The 13,572-nt window shown below is 37.8% G+C and overlaps 1 protein-coding gene across 7 annotated transcripts in view; it reads right to left on the reverse strand.

The window, feature by feature from the left end:
- Positions 1-13,572, reverse strand: part of COL11A1 (collagen type XI alpha 1 chain) — a 282,954-nt gene that overhangs the window by 213,161 nt on the left and 56,221 nt on the right. For all 7 annotated transcript variants that reach the window (XM_089686598.1, XM_089686599.1, XM_089686597.1 and 4 more), the window contains exon 3: positions 3,585-3,798. In XM_089686598.1, the coding sequence (XP_089542724.1) occupies positions 3,585-3,798 (214 nt within the window). The remainder of the gene's footprint in view (positions 1-3,584; positions 3,799-13,572) is intronic.

Consider the following 13,572-nt stretch of genomic DNA (forward strand, 5'->3'; position numbering starts at 1 on the left):
ACATTGAGTGTTGAGGTGATATCCTTTAATTTGTTTACCTGTAGACACAACAGTAAATGAAAGGAAATCTCTACAGAGAGAAAATTCCTCTTAGACAATTGTCACCAGAAGAACTGGCACCATTGGAAATTTTCCATCACCATCTTTTCGGGGACATCTCAATGTTAGATTTTCCATTACTTTCATTCCCAGGGACCCAGACAGCAATAAAAAGCCAAGTCAATAACAACAAGATCGTATTGCTGCAACAATCTGCAAACTCTAGCTACTGAATGCAAATAATAGGATGAGACGTTTTGGGCACTTTCAATATTTAAAATACCCAGAGAGGGACATAGAAAAATTGTTTTATTTTCAAAAAGATTTTTAAGATAAGAAAACGCTCCTGCAAACTATATATTAAAGTAGAGCTTGTAGAACTTTTCCAAACTCTGCTATAATTCAGACACGAAATGACGTAAGAAAGTAAAGCCTAATTTAAAAAAATACAGGTTTTATATTAGAACTGAGAAAATCATACACCCAACCTTATATATCACATCATGCTGAAAAGCTCAATAGCTGAAAAGTTCAGCTCAGTCAGAAGTAAAGAAGGAAAACTTTTTTATGCATTATGTATGCCAGAAGACATATGAAGACATACCATTTGAGCATACTGTGAAGCTGCCCTCTGGGTCTTAGCTGTCCATCAATACTATACTAAATGTGGGTGAAATGGGTGGGTATTTAGCTGTCAATTGATACAAAGTACACAAGTTTTACTTCGCTGGAAGGTAAATGGGGGTGGGTGGTGCTAAATATAGGTTATTCTGTCTCCCACTGATGGGTGCTGAGGTTTTAAGGCCAGCAACATATGAACTATTCTCTGTGAGCCCAGGTTTTCATGGATACATACAAGTCTCTACATCTGCCTGGGCTTGTAGCACAATACTGCAGAGAGAAGCACTGACATCATATATACATTCCTTTCAGGAATATATAAACTGGGGTCAAAATATAAATATTGTTATTCTGGTCCTGATTTACAATATGTTTTATTAGATTGTGTTTAGCTTGGGTATTGCTGTACAAAACTTATGAGGTTATTGTGAGTCAAAGTTAACTTAAAAAAAAACTTTTGGGACTCAAAAACTTTTGGGAAGGAATTTTTTTACCCTCCTGCTTACAAGATCCTTTAGAATGTACACTTTAGTGCAGTTTAGTGTACATTCTCATCATGCCTAGGTGCCAGGATGAATAAACATGTGGCAGTTGTGTCAATCTGGGCTGACCAATCAAGATGGCCAAGGATTCTGCACCTGGAAGGAGACCCAGGGAAGATGTCTGCTCTGGCAGGGAAATTCCTGGATGTTGTACTGCTGAAGGAAAGGTAAGTATTGAGGAGTTTAAAAAAGTTATGCACTAAGGTGGATAATAGGTAGTTATCAGTTTGTGGCTTAAATGGCAAAACACGGCAGCTCATATCATCAAATGAACCAGATGAAAAGATGAAGTACAAATGTAAAAGTAGCGCCAAGAATTAAAATCCACAATAAAACAAATTTCTCCACTTGTGAAGTAAATGGAGGTAAAATGCATATGTCACATTTATTCAAATCAAGCAAGTATTAAAAACACTTGGTTGAACAAAAGCCTGGATTGCCTTAATGACTCATTGCCCTAGTAGTGTCCAGCTGAAAAAATGGAGGTTGCCAGCAGTGACAGCAGTGTCCAGCTGGACACGAAGCAGCTGGGCTGTTGGGCCGGATATGACGTCATGATCCTGCCATGATGCTGGGCCAGAGATCCGGAATGTGTGCAGATTAGGGCTGGAAGTCAGGTTGAAACCAATGCACAAGCAAGGAATAAAGCAGTCGGTTACTAAGACAACAACATGAAGGGACTTCCTTTCTTCAGGTGACCCTGTCCAGCGGCCAAGTCTTAGGAGGACCCAGGAAGATTACTTCCCCTTCTGCTCACACTAGCCCCTCCATCGCTTCCTGCCAGCTTACTGACACACTTCCGATGCGACAGTAACATCCTCCCCTGTGATCCAGTGTCCCAACATGCCAGATTTCATCACTGCTGGCAACCTCCATCTTTTCAGCTGGACACGACTAGGGCGATGAATCATCAATGCAATCCAGTCTTTGTTCAACCTCATTAAAGGTTTGTGACCTTACGCACCAGTGTTTTTAATACTTGCTTGATTTGAATAAACGTGACATATACATTTTACCTCCATTTACTCTTCTGGTGGACAAATTAGTTTTATTGTGGATTCTAATTCTTGGCACTCCTTATACATTTCTATTGAGGAGTTTAAGTCCACTTTAAATTCTAGCTGGGTTTCATATAGATATACATTTTAAGGGGTTGGAACAATTTTAAATAAAATGATATATAAATGGGACCCTAGGAATTAAAATACAATGATAAAAAATAGTCATGTTGTAACTTGGATATTACAGGGCAATAGAGAAATAGAAATGTAAAAATGTGCATTTTATGGTTTTTGTTATTGAATAAATCTGTGTTGGCATTTCACTACTGGAAGCCTGTTTTCAACTTTTTGAGTATATAAAGGGTGATCCATAACTATGTCCCACTTTTTATTTGCTTAATACAGTGTTTCTCAACTCCAGTCCTCATGGACCCCTAACAGGTCATGTTTTCAGGATTTCCATTATTTTGCACAGGTGATTTGATCAGCTTCACTGCCTTAGTAATTACCACAGCTGTTTCATCTGAGGGAAATCCTGAAAACATGACCTGTTGGGGGTCCATGAGGACTGGAGTTGAGAAACACTGGCTTAATACAAGGTCAGTTTCATTAAGTGAGAGAATATAAAAGGTATAAGAAGGTGGTCCACTCATGGGCTTTTGCTATTATTCAACATATGCACCAACATTAGCAACACTTTTCTCCAGGCGCTGCTAAATGTTCCACATGGTCCTTCACAGCATTTCACTTGGCACTTTCCCACACTCCTCAGTCTTTGGCCCCGCAGTGCCCTTCTGCTGATTCACTTAACAAACACATTAACAATCAAGTTGTTGTGTAGCCTCTTTATGGCTTTGTAATCCAACATTTCATGTTTACCTATCACTGTCCTCTAGATGCAATGTATGAATAGAATGATATTTAAAATGCCTTGAAAGTTTTACTACTGGTGGATATACATATCCTGGACCTCCATTTGGCTAGATTTGAGTGCATTTTGACCTTTCTTTTTGTAGGTGTCAAAAATATACAATGAACTGCTTTTCAAAATTTGGTGACCTTGTATGGTTTGTTTATTGCATCTATTTTGCAGTGAATCAGGACTTTTCAGCTTTGGATTTATATGGACCTGCTTTTACATTTTGCACTTTTGATGATATATGAACATTTCTGTTTAATAACGCTGTTTATTTCATATTAACTTTAATATTATAGCACTTCCATTTATGGATCTCTATGTAATGCTATTCTTTTAGAGTGGCAGCTTTACGCATGTATTTTATTTCTGTGTAAGGGTACAATGTACACTTGGCATTTTATAGATTTACTATGATCTACAGGCATTTCCTTTCAGTTGACATAGTTCAAAAGGATTACTTACTTTCCGTCTGCAACATTGACAGTGCTAAAAATGGGGTAGTTTTCTGGTGAGGGTAGTCGATTCTGATCTTCATAAAGGAAGACAGGAGACCTGCCAACCTCTATTCCTAGCTGCTGTGTTCCATCCGCATTGTATATTGACAGGATAAATGACTGCAGGCCTTTCTTGGGCTTTACTGTCAGAAGGATTGAGAAATCCTTTGGAAATACCCCCCCTGAAACAGAACATTTTAATGTTAGCAGACAGCAGTACAAATACTTGTTCTACGGTAATATCTTTCTTAAAAGCAATGAAACATGAACAAAGAACAGACAAGCAAATATATATAATGCATGAGATTTACCCTTTGCAGAATATCAAAGTGCCCTAAACTAATGGTATACAGTTTACAATGTAAGATATCTGTTAGATTTGACGATATATGTGTATACAAAGCTAACACAGACAAAAAAAAATCTTTTTCTTGGTGACTTGCTTTTTAGACCCGTTCTTCTGGTTATTTGGGGTGCTGATTGAGAAAATTGTATTATTGGCTAGACTGCATCATCTTTAGTTTCTTAGATATGGTCAAATTTATACAATTTTTAGTCAGTTTTTGAAAAGATCTTGCTTATTAACTTGCTTTTATGTTACCTACTTTGTGTTTTTGTGTACAAGTTAACAGATATGGTGAGTATTTACATACTTCAACTGTAATTTTACATTGGAAACTTTGGATTCTAAAGTGTAAGTTATTAACTACAGTGGGGATCAAAAGTTTTAGCACCCCGGGTAAAAATTTGTATTAATGTGCATAAAGAAGCCAAGGAAAGATGGAAATATCTCCAAAAGGCATCAAATTACAGATTAGACATTCTTATAATATGTCAACAAAAGTTAGATTTTATTTCCATCATTTACACTTTCAAAATAACAGAAAACAAAAAATGGCGTCTGCAAAAGTTTGGGCACCCTGCAGAATTTATAGCATGCACTGCCCCCTTTGGCAAGTATCACAGCTTGTAAACACTTTTTGTAGCCAGCCAAGAGTCTTTCAATTCTTGTTTGAGGTATCTTTGCCCATGCCTTTTGGATATTTTTCCATCTTTCCTTGGCTTCTTTATGCACATTAATACAAATTTTTACCTGGGGTGCCCAAACTTTCGATCCCCACTGTATATTATAGTTCTGATCATATAGGAGGTGTGTGTATACTGCCACTTATATTGTTTCATTTTTGTAGACCAAGCACCGTAGAGGCTATGGCTACTTTTTATGTGTGCCTTTCATGCTACAAGGAGATTGAATAAAACACTACATTAAAATATCCTGATTTTTGATGGGTGACCAGAGTGAAGAGTGGTATTTGGCATTTATGCTGTATCTCAAAAACTAGAGCTGATAGGGAAAAATGGTGTCATTTTTTAAATCAGCAGAACAGGAACAGGTCTAGCATTTGAGGCAGCAAAATGTGTGTTGGTCTGTGGAATCTATCATCAAACTGCATACCTAACTGAATAGTCTTTAAGTGGTACTAAACCCAAAACCAAAAATATAATATATTGCAGCGTACCAATCATTAGATATGGTGGCTGCATCACTTTTCTTTTCTTTAGCTTTTTTCCCTCTGATTTCACCTGGTGAACTTGCCAACTCTTGTATCAGAGTGCCCCTACTCTGAATAAAGGAGCACAGGGGGCAAAGAGAAGCTCATAAATACACTAAAAAATGGGGTCTTCTGGCAAATACCAGAATTACCAAATTGCCAGTACAGGGCAACTGGAAAATTAAGTGAAACTCTGATTTAACCATTTTCCCGCTACCCTATAGCAAAAAATACTGTTACAGGGTGGCAGGGCTGTGCAAAATCATGTATATATATATATATGTGATTTTGCATTTCCAGATAGAGGGCACATGCACGCCACGTGATCCCTACCTGCGTCACCATTGGCGGCCTCAGCTGTCGATCACTGGGTCCCGGTTGGTGGTTCCCCGCTACCACTCAGAAATCACAGAGTATCACTGACAGGGGAGAGACAAAGCACTGTGCTGCTGTGCTGAGACAATGAAGCACACTGTAAAACAGCACACAGCACAGTTAACTCTTTGATTTCCCCAGATGTTAACCCCTTTCTGCCCAGTGCCATTAGTACAGTGTCAGTGCTTTTTATTAGCACTGATCACTGTATTAGTGTCACTGGGGATGTCATGGACAGTTAGTCAGTTCCCCATCAGTGTCAGAATTCCCACCGCCAATACTATATATACTATAAGAAGAAAAAAAATTCCAGTATACATATCGCCATTTATAGACGCTATAACTTTCATGTAAACCAATTAATTTACATGTATTGGGATTTTTTGTAGTAAAGACATGTAGCAGAATACATTTTGGCCTAAATTTATGGCGAAATTTGATTTTTAAATTTTTTTTACTGGACATGTTTAATAGCAAAAAGTTTCATAATGTTGTTTTTTTCTCAAAATTGTCGGTCTTTTTTTGCTTATAGCATAAAAAAATAAAAACCGCACAGGTGATCTTATACCACAGAAAGAAAGCTCCATTTGTGGGAAAAAAAGGACATACATTTCAAGTGGCAAGTGGTTAAAACATAATCTCAAGCATATTTAACCACCAAATAGGTTCTATCTGGAGTTTATTATCTGCTATGTTTCACCGGCCCTCCAAGTCAACATTTGGCTGTTTTGTTTTAAATCTAGAAGGCTTGAAGCCATACAGCTGGTTGTGGTGGGGTTGATTCAATTAAGAAGGACACATGGCCCACAAGTAGTGTTAGTGAGCAGCATAAATGTTCACACATATCATACATATTGTAAATATATAGAGTCATCTTAAAGAGGAACTAAAACCTCCTATCCCTTACAACCAAGGAACTGATATCTTAGTCTTTGATTGATCTACAGTTGATATAGTGTTGTACATGCAATCAGTTATGACACCAGGCATTCTGGTGGCTGGACAGATCAGTTGAGAGCACAAACAACTGTGGCATTTATTATTAGGAGATACCTTGAATGTAATTATTTTGGGAAACCAAAACTATTTTTGTGCTAGATAGAGAGGGGGAATGGTTAAAATCTCAGGTGTGCATGTATGGTTGTGGCTGGGGAAATTCACTCTCAATTTCTGTCTTGGTAACAATGGTGTAACCAGAGCAGGAAGTGAGGGAAATCTTCCCTTGTTGCAGATTTTCCTTCACTTCCCTATCTGATAAAAACTTCACCGAGATAGAAAGTGAGGATTAGCATCCCCAACAAAGCCTCATATAGCAATATAAATCCGTCAGAGATTCTAACCCTTTCCCCTCTATCCAAAGTTATGCTGTAAAGAAAATCTCCAGACAAAGACTTATAGCATGATTGTTCACATATGTATTCCTTTAAAGAAAACATGACATGAGAGAAACATGTAGATTGCCCCCGCTAAACGCCTCCTGAAATACTTGTTGCCTGGCTGTAAATGCAGATCCATACTTTCGGAGCCATTTACATGTACATGTACAGTATGTAGAGCAAGAGCTCACACTTCCCTCTATATATTCACCATGCTTTAAAGGTCAGTGAAAAAATCTGAAATGCCAGATACCTAACATTTGTAGAAGGATATCAGTAACAGCAATCTATGCAATTTTCTATTTATATGCTATAATAGCCCTTTTTATTTCAACAGGAGGGATTTTTGTTTTGAAATTTGCCTTTAAACCAAGCATAAAGTTTAAATCCTGCTTATAGTGAGTGTCTTCTCAATAGATGTACTCGGAGGGGGGGGGGGGTGCTTAGGAAGGTGCTTAGGAAGGTGAGCAGAAAGAGAATGCATGATGGGAATCTGTGTTGTGGTGACAGCGACTAACAGTCCTAAAGCTGATGGGACAAGGCCCAATTTTCAGAACTGCAAGTCATGACAGCCTTCTCACCTGTCTTATACTATGCAGCCATAAAGCACATCAGAGATGGGTGAATTACAGGAAAATGTTTATTGTGCTTTAGAATTCTTTTGGTAAATAGCACATTATATAATTGGTCAAAATTATGGAAGAACGTTATTCATAAAAGAGTAACAATTACAATTAAATTCATGTACAATTTCCAACATGTTAAACTAAACTCTGGACCCTATAGCTGACATGTTGGATAGCAGTTTATTAGTTTAGTTTATTTCCAGGGTTCCCCAAAACACTCAACATGGGGGTGCTCTGTTATGTAAATTCCCTATATGGCATAGAAGTCTGAGATCTGGGCCACCCTCTCTGTCCTCTACACCTATCTGTAACTCACATACAGTACATGATCAATCGTATCACTGGTCAGCACAATGGTTTAGTGTTCTGAACGTTTGCCTTGCAGCACTGGGGTCCTGTGTATGAATCCTGACCTGCACACTATCTGCATTGAGTTTGCATGTTCTCTCTGTACGTCCACAGGTTTTCTCATCTTCCAAAGACATGCTAGTAGAATAAATGTTTTGATTGTGTGGGTGTGTGCATGTGTGTGTGTGTGTTTGTATCTTTCATAGGGACCTTACACTGTAAGCTCCCTGAGGGCAGGGACTAATGTAAATGTACAGTATGTAAAGCAATGTGGAAAATTGTTGGTGCTATATATAATAGGATACCACAGTTTTGAAGCTTCTGGGAAGCTCTGTGAATAAACTTAAGCAGAGTTCTGGCACCTAGGGGTACCTGCTATGGTTAGGGAATTTACTGGGCAGTTAATTATCTGTATCCTGGTCACAAGCCAAATAGAATGACAATAATAAAACTGGAACTTGTGTGGCTGCTGAGTATCTGTGAATTACTTGTTTGCCATGTTGATGGTATTCTGCGTATACTTTATGTATTGAGAAAATTAAGCACAATTTGTAGTGTCCTCATTATTTAGTAGGTAAATAAGCTAGCTTCTGTACAAATACACAGCAAATTTTCAATAAAGTCTGTAAATTAAAAACACACAGGGTGAACTTTAATAAATGAAAAGTCAAAATCAATTAGGTAAAATATGCAAATGCAGGAAATTGTCTGACAGAATGGCAAATGTCACATAAACAAATGCGTGTGGTCTAGAAAAATGACAGAGCTTCCATGCTTTGGTATTTGTGTCCTATATTATATATCACAGAGAATCTAGTATATCACATATACTGGAATTGTGAAATATGTTTCAATAATCCTATACCATTCTCCTATTGTTGGGATTTTCAATTATTACAATCATTAACTGCCGGGAAATGTGGAAAATATGAAAGAGATTTATTTAACTTATTGAAAAATGTTATCACAAATTGCAGTACTATTTCCACAATGCCCATGTCTTGTCTAGAAGAATTGATATAAAGTATGGGCCAATGCTATTAGATAGCTGTGTGATAGAGTTAGGCATGTGATTGGCTCTCATGTTCTAGGAAACTACAGGGAAAATACAGGGAGCTTTTTCAGTGCTGAAAAGTACCCATATAAAAGAAAGTGAACCCAATGCCAGCAGCAGTACAATGATTACTACATAGCAAGCACCACATGGTGCCTGCATGTCAATTTACCCTAGTTATGTAGTGGCTATTGAACCTAGAGCCTAATCCCGCCTTCATATTGTCTATGCCAAACTTACTTGCCAAAACTATGTTGTTTTACTGGGCATCCCAGGTGTGTAAAGGGGGGGTATGTGGGCCAGGTTATTGACCAGGAAGGCTAGTCAAAATTTGCCTTTGCATTGAATACTAATCAACAATGGTGGTTAAGATTGACCTAAGCTATCTAAAGTAAATTAATTCATGAATAAAATGCTTTTGTAAAATTAGATTCTAGCTATGCTTTTCAGTAAAAGCGGTCTTCTGAATATATTCCCCACCCACCAGTTCCACTTCCAGCAGTCAAGCCCTGGTCTTGTTGGGGGCTTATATTGACATATGGACCTAAAATTGCCCACACATTTGATAAAGCAGACCATTTTGGATACAAGTACTGGACATCATGGAGAGAGTAAGTGTACATGGGACCTACCATAATTTAAATGAAATATAAGTGCAACAGGAAAGCAAATGTTAACACAATCCCAACATGCGCACCAAATCAGTCACTGCAAATGACTGGGAAAATTTAATGTAGATGAAGATTATTTCAATAATAATTGATTTTTATAAATGTACTGTGGATATACACAACCTTTGTACTGCTCTCACATACACTAGTGTTTGCACTCTGTAGATCTCCTTGATGCCATTGACCTTTGGATTTTTTCTAGAGTTTGTTCAACATATCCTAGATTCTTTAACTACTCTTGTTTTTTGGCTTCTGTACTTATCTCTAGTGTTAAGTTTTAACTTTACATTGATTTTAACCATATACAATATATTGCGAGTACAACTGTACTTTGTAGTTGTTGGGGAAGAACAGCAAGATGAACCATGTTTTTTCTTACCTTTATGTGAATTAACAAGTCAATGCCTTCAGCAACTTTTGACTGAAGACAATTTTAACTGCATATTTTCCATTGTAATTTGTTGCGGTGTCCTTCATCATTGAATGGACATATCTCAGATTTCTAAGCTGAGAATATAACTTGTTCTGGCCAGTTACACATACTTGAAGTGGTTTCCTATCTAACAATCTAGAAGATACAGTAATAACCAGTAACTTAGTTATGCAAAGTGCATCAAACTTGCTATTGTGCAAATATAAAATTACAAGCAAAATTACAGCGGCATACATGGCCTAATCTCTGGGGTACTCCTGTAGTATTGTTATTGATTTGGCTATCGAGAGGAAAGGATTGTAGATGGTGTCATTTGATTATGAACCCCTCTTGTCTGCAAAGTAGAATTTGTAAATGTCTTCAGTTTGACTGAATGTCTATATGTCAGATATAAGAAGGGTCTATCGATAACCTAACCATTTGGAGATTAAAGCTACAATATACAGTTCAACATGTAAATTGTTAGTGTTAAAATGTTATGGTGATCAAAAAAACCTAGTATTTAAGATGGTGTGTTCCCAAATGGGTATGTTTTGCCCCTTTGAGTTGTACCTCTTCTTTTCAAACTACATTTATCAAACAGGATTTTAGCAACTAACAATTTTAATATAAAACAGATCTTACGTGGTATAGGAAATTACTGAATATAACCCAAAAGGTATAATTGAAAGAAGTTAACAAATTATTTGGGGTACTGTTATTAGATGTACCCAGGTCAAGGGCTAGCTCAGAATTAGGTGAGCCACCGCAGACGTTTCCAGTGATGCATACTTTAATAAAGTGTAGATCATAACCTAACAGAGCAATCAGTGGTTAGTAGTATTTAGTTTATTTAGCAGTAGTAAGTAGATTAAATAGTATATGCAAAATCAAATTTGTAAATAAAAAGAAAACACTTGTTTTGGTGTAGGGGCAGTTGCCAAGTGTGTATTTTGTGGCCAGCAATCAAGATAAGTATGTGATTCATTTCTGATCTAAAAAGTGTTTGCTGCAATATGTCACCCTCTTCTTCTGTTTTCTTAATTACTCTCAGTTTATAATTTTTGTGTATTGCTTGAACTATTGATAGGGGGGTAAGTTAAATAAATTGTTATATTGCAAGTTAAGCTCTATGTGTTTCTTAGTAATGCTGTTTCTGATTCAGTTCTGCATGTGCAGGCCCAAGAAACCATTTAACTCTTTCTCCACCACCAACCTTCCTGCCGGAGGCAGCCTGAGCCTTCAAAGCCAGATTGGTTAATTGAATACCTCTGTGGAATTCAAATGCTTTTTCAGAATCTTTCGAGTCTTGGCTTGTAAGTGGATGCATAGAGAAGACACTTGTAATGTCTTGTTTATTTATAAAAAAAAAAAAAATAAAATAAAAGATCACAGCCAGTAACATATTTATAACAGGCACACAAATCTGGGAAGCCCTTCTCATCACTCGATTCCAGCTGAAGAAGCCCCTAAGAAAACAGATGCGTTCTGCTTAACAGATGTGCACTAGCATGTCTTACTCTACTGAGGGAAGAGATAATTGTTTGACTACTGCTAAACAGAAACTTAACAAGATATCCATAAAATACAAATGTGTTTAAAAGTGGCATAACTGATGTTATCCGCAGGGACAGATTATAATTACATGGTCCTTTGGGCCTATTTACTTTTTTTTTTTTACCTCATTAAGCTAACAATACACATATAGATTCCTCCCATACAGTCCCCAAGCTGGAAATCTAATAGTATCCTCTATCTGTGGATAGAGGAATCTTCCCTTCTGGCTATTGTATTCTGACAGCCGGTGCTAACAGATGTCAAAATACCTGAACAGTGGCTGTTCTTGATTGGATGTAGTTGCCATTGAGCCAACAAATAGCCACCTGGCTCCTTATACAAAATCCAATTGAAAAATGTAATTTCCTCAAGCTGGGTGGTGTTGACAGAGCCACCCATAGCTTGATTGTAGCTGAATTGGACCATTTGAGCTATCTATGGCAGCTTGTAGACCACATATCTTATGTGCCTTCTGTAATATAAATAGACATATTTGTACTGTAATGTTGATTGCAGACAGCCATAAAATTTTTATCTCAGCCTCTGTACTGTAGACTTGCTATTTTTTCAGTTCATTGAACTTTTTATGTGGCGCAAGTATAGTAAAATGATAATTTTGTTTCTATAAGTAATATTACATAAAATTTATTTTTTGCTGCCTGTGTCCTACTGGGGGGATTTTACCTTATTTCCTATCTTACAGATATAAAAGGAGCTAAAAGTAAATCTCTCCAAAGTGAGACAGTTACCACCAGAAAATTTGTCCCATTGGAGGATTTCCGCTCACCTCTTGCTCTCATGACAGCTATAAAATGTAGGAGTTCTACTTACTTTTTGTCTTGGTGACAGTGGTCACCAGGACAAATAGAGAGTGTAAATCTCCCCATCAGGACCAGGACCAGACTACAAAAAATACTACCATGGAGACATCACTCTAGCAGCATTCTAGGCCAGCAAGGAAAGGACTGAATAGGATAGATATCTGTATCACTGTTATGATTCTTTTGTTGATGATACTGTATATCTACAGCGGCACATTCTCTTGCCTGACATACCCCTCAGACCTCTGTCTCTTGCCTATAATTGATTGTTGACCAATAGCCAGACATAGTCCAATATGTACAAGCAATGCTATTGATTCAAACAACACTTGTAACAATCATGCAGGTTCAGTTTGTAGGCAGGTGCAGTCTCCTGTCTCCACTGCAGGTGGCGCTCAACTACAGCGGTATTGCAGGAGGAGAGGAAGTCAGAAGGAACCTGTTCCTTTATGGTTTCCTGGGTCACTGGGGAAGCAATCCGGTTGGACACTGCCACCCCATGTGACTCATACTCCTTTGGTTCTCATTTTTGTGGGTGGACAGCATAGGGTCAGGTCTCCCATTTGACAGTCAAAGTGACTAGTTGCAAGGAAAGGTTCAAAATGAGTAGGTACAGGCTAAGGACATGCCATACTTCCTGGAATATTCTCATTTGGGCACATTCCTCCCTCTGAGACAGATGCTGTTGGCAAATCTGAGACCTTCTCTGCTGCATATTGCTGTTGAAATCTTTGAGTGTTCCCAGTCGGGGGCCTTCTTGCTGGGTTGTTGTATCACTGACATTTGCGTTTAATACAAATCCAGTTCATTGCATCTGAACTCTAAGTAGTTACTGCCGCCACAATATGCTGCACCCATCCACAAGCTGACATCTATTTTGCAAATATTTACAGTTACTGATGCTTTTTTGAGACCCCTGATCTGCAACTGTCAACTGCAACAGTTTTGCACTGTGACTGTTTGTCACCTAAAACACAAGTATACCTAAAAAGCAATCTGGGGTATGTATAATTTGTATGGTCTTGCAACTAATCAGTAAGGAACCTTTCATAAAAGAAATGTGGAGGCTGTCAATGCTGACTTGTTCCTGAAAATGCTAGTTGTTTGGCTATTTTGCTGACTCTGGTTTCAATAGTCACTTTCTTAGTCACTAACCGAAAAAA

Source organism: Staurois parvus, unplaced genomic scaffold (assembly GCF_062004578.1).
Source record: "Staurois parvus isolate SC_StPar_1 unplaced genomic scaffold, SC_StPar_1.0 ptg000402l, whole genome shotgun sequence".
Taxonomy (NCBI): Eukaryota; Metazoa; Chordata; class Amphibia; order Anura; family Ranidae; genus Staurois; species Staurois parvus.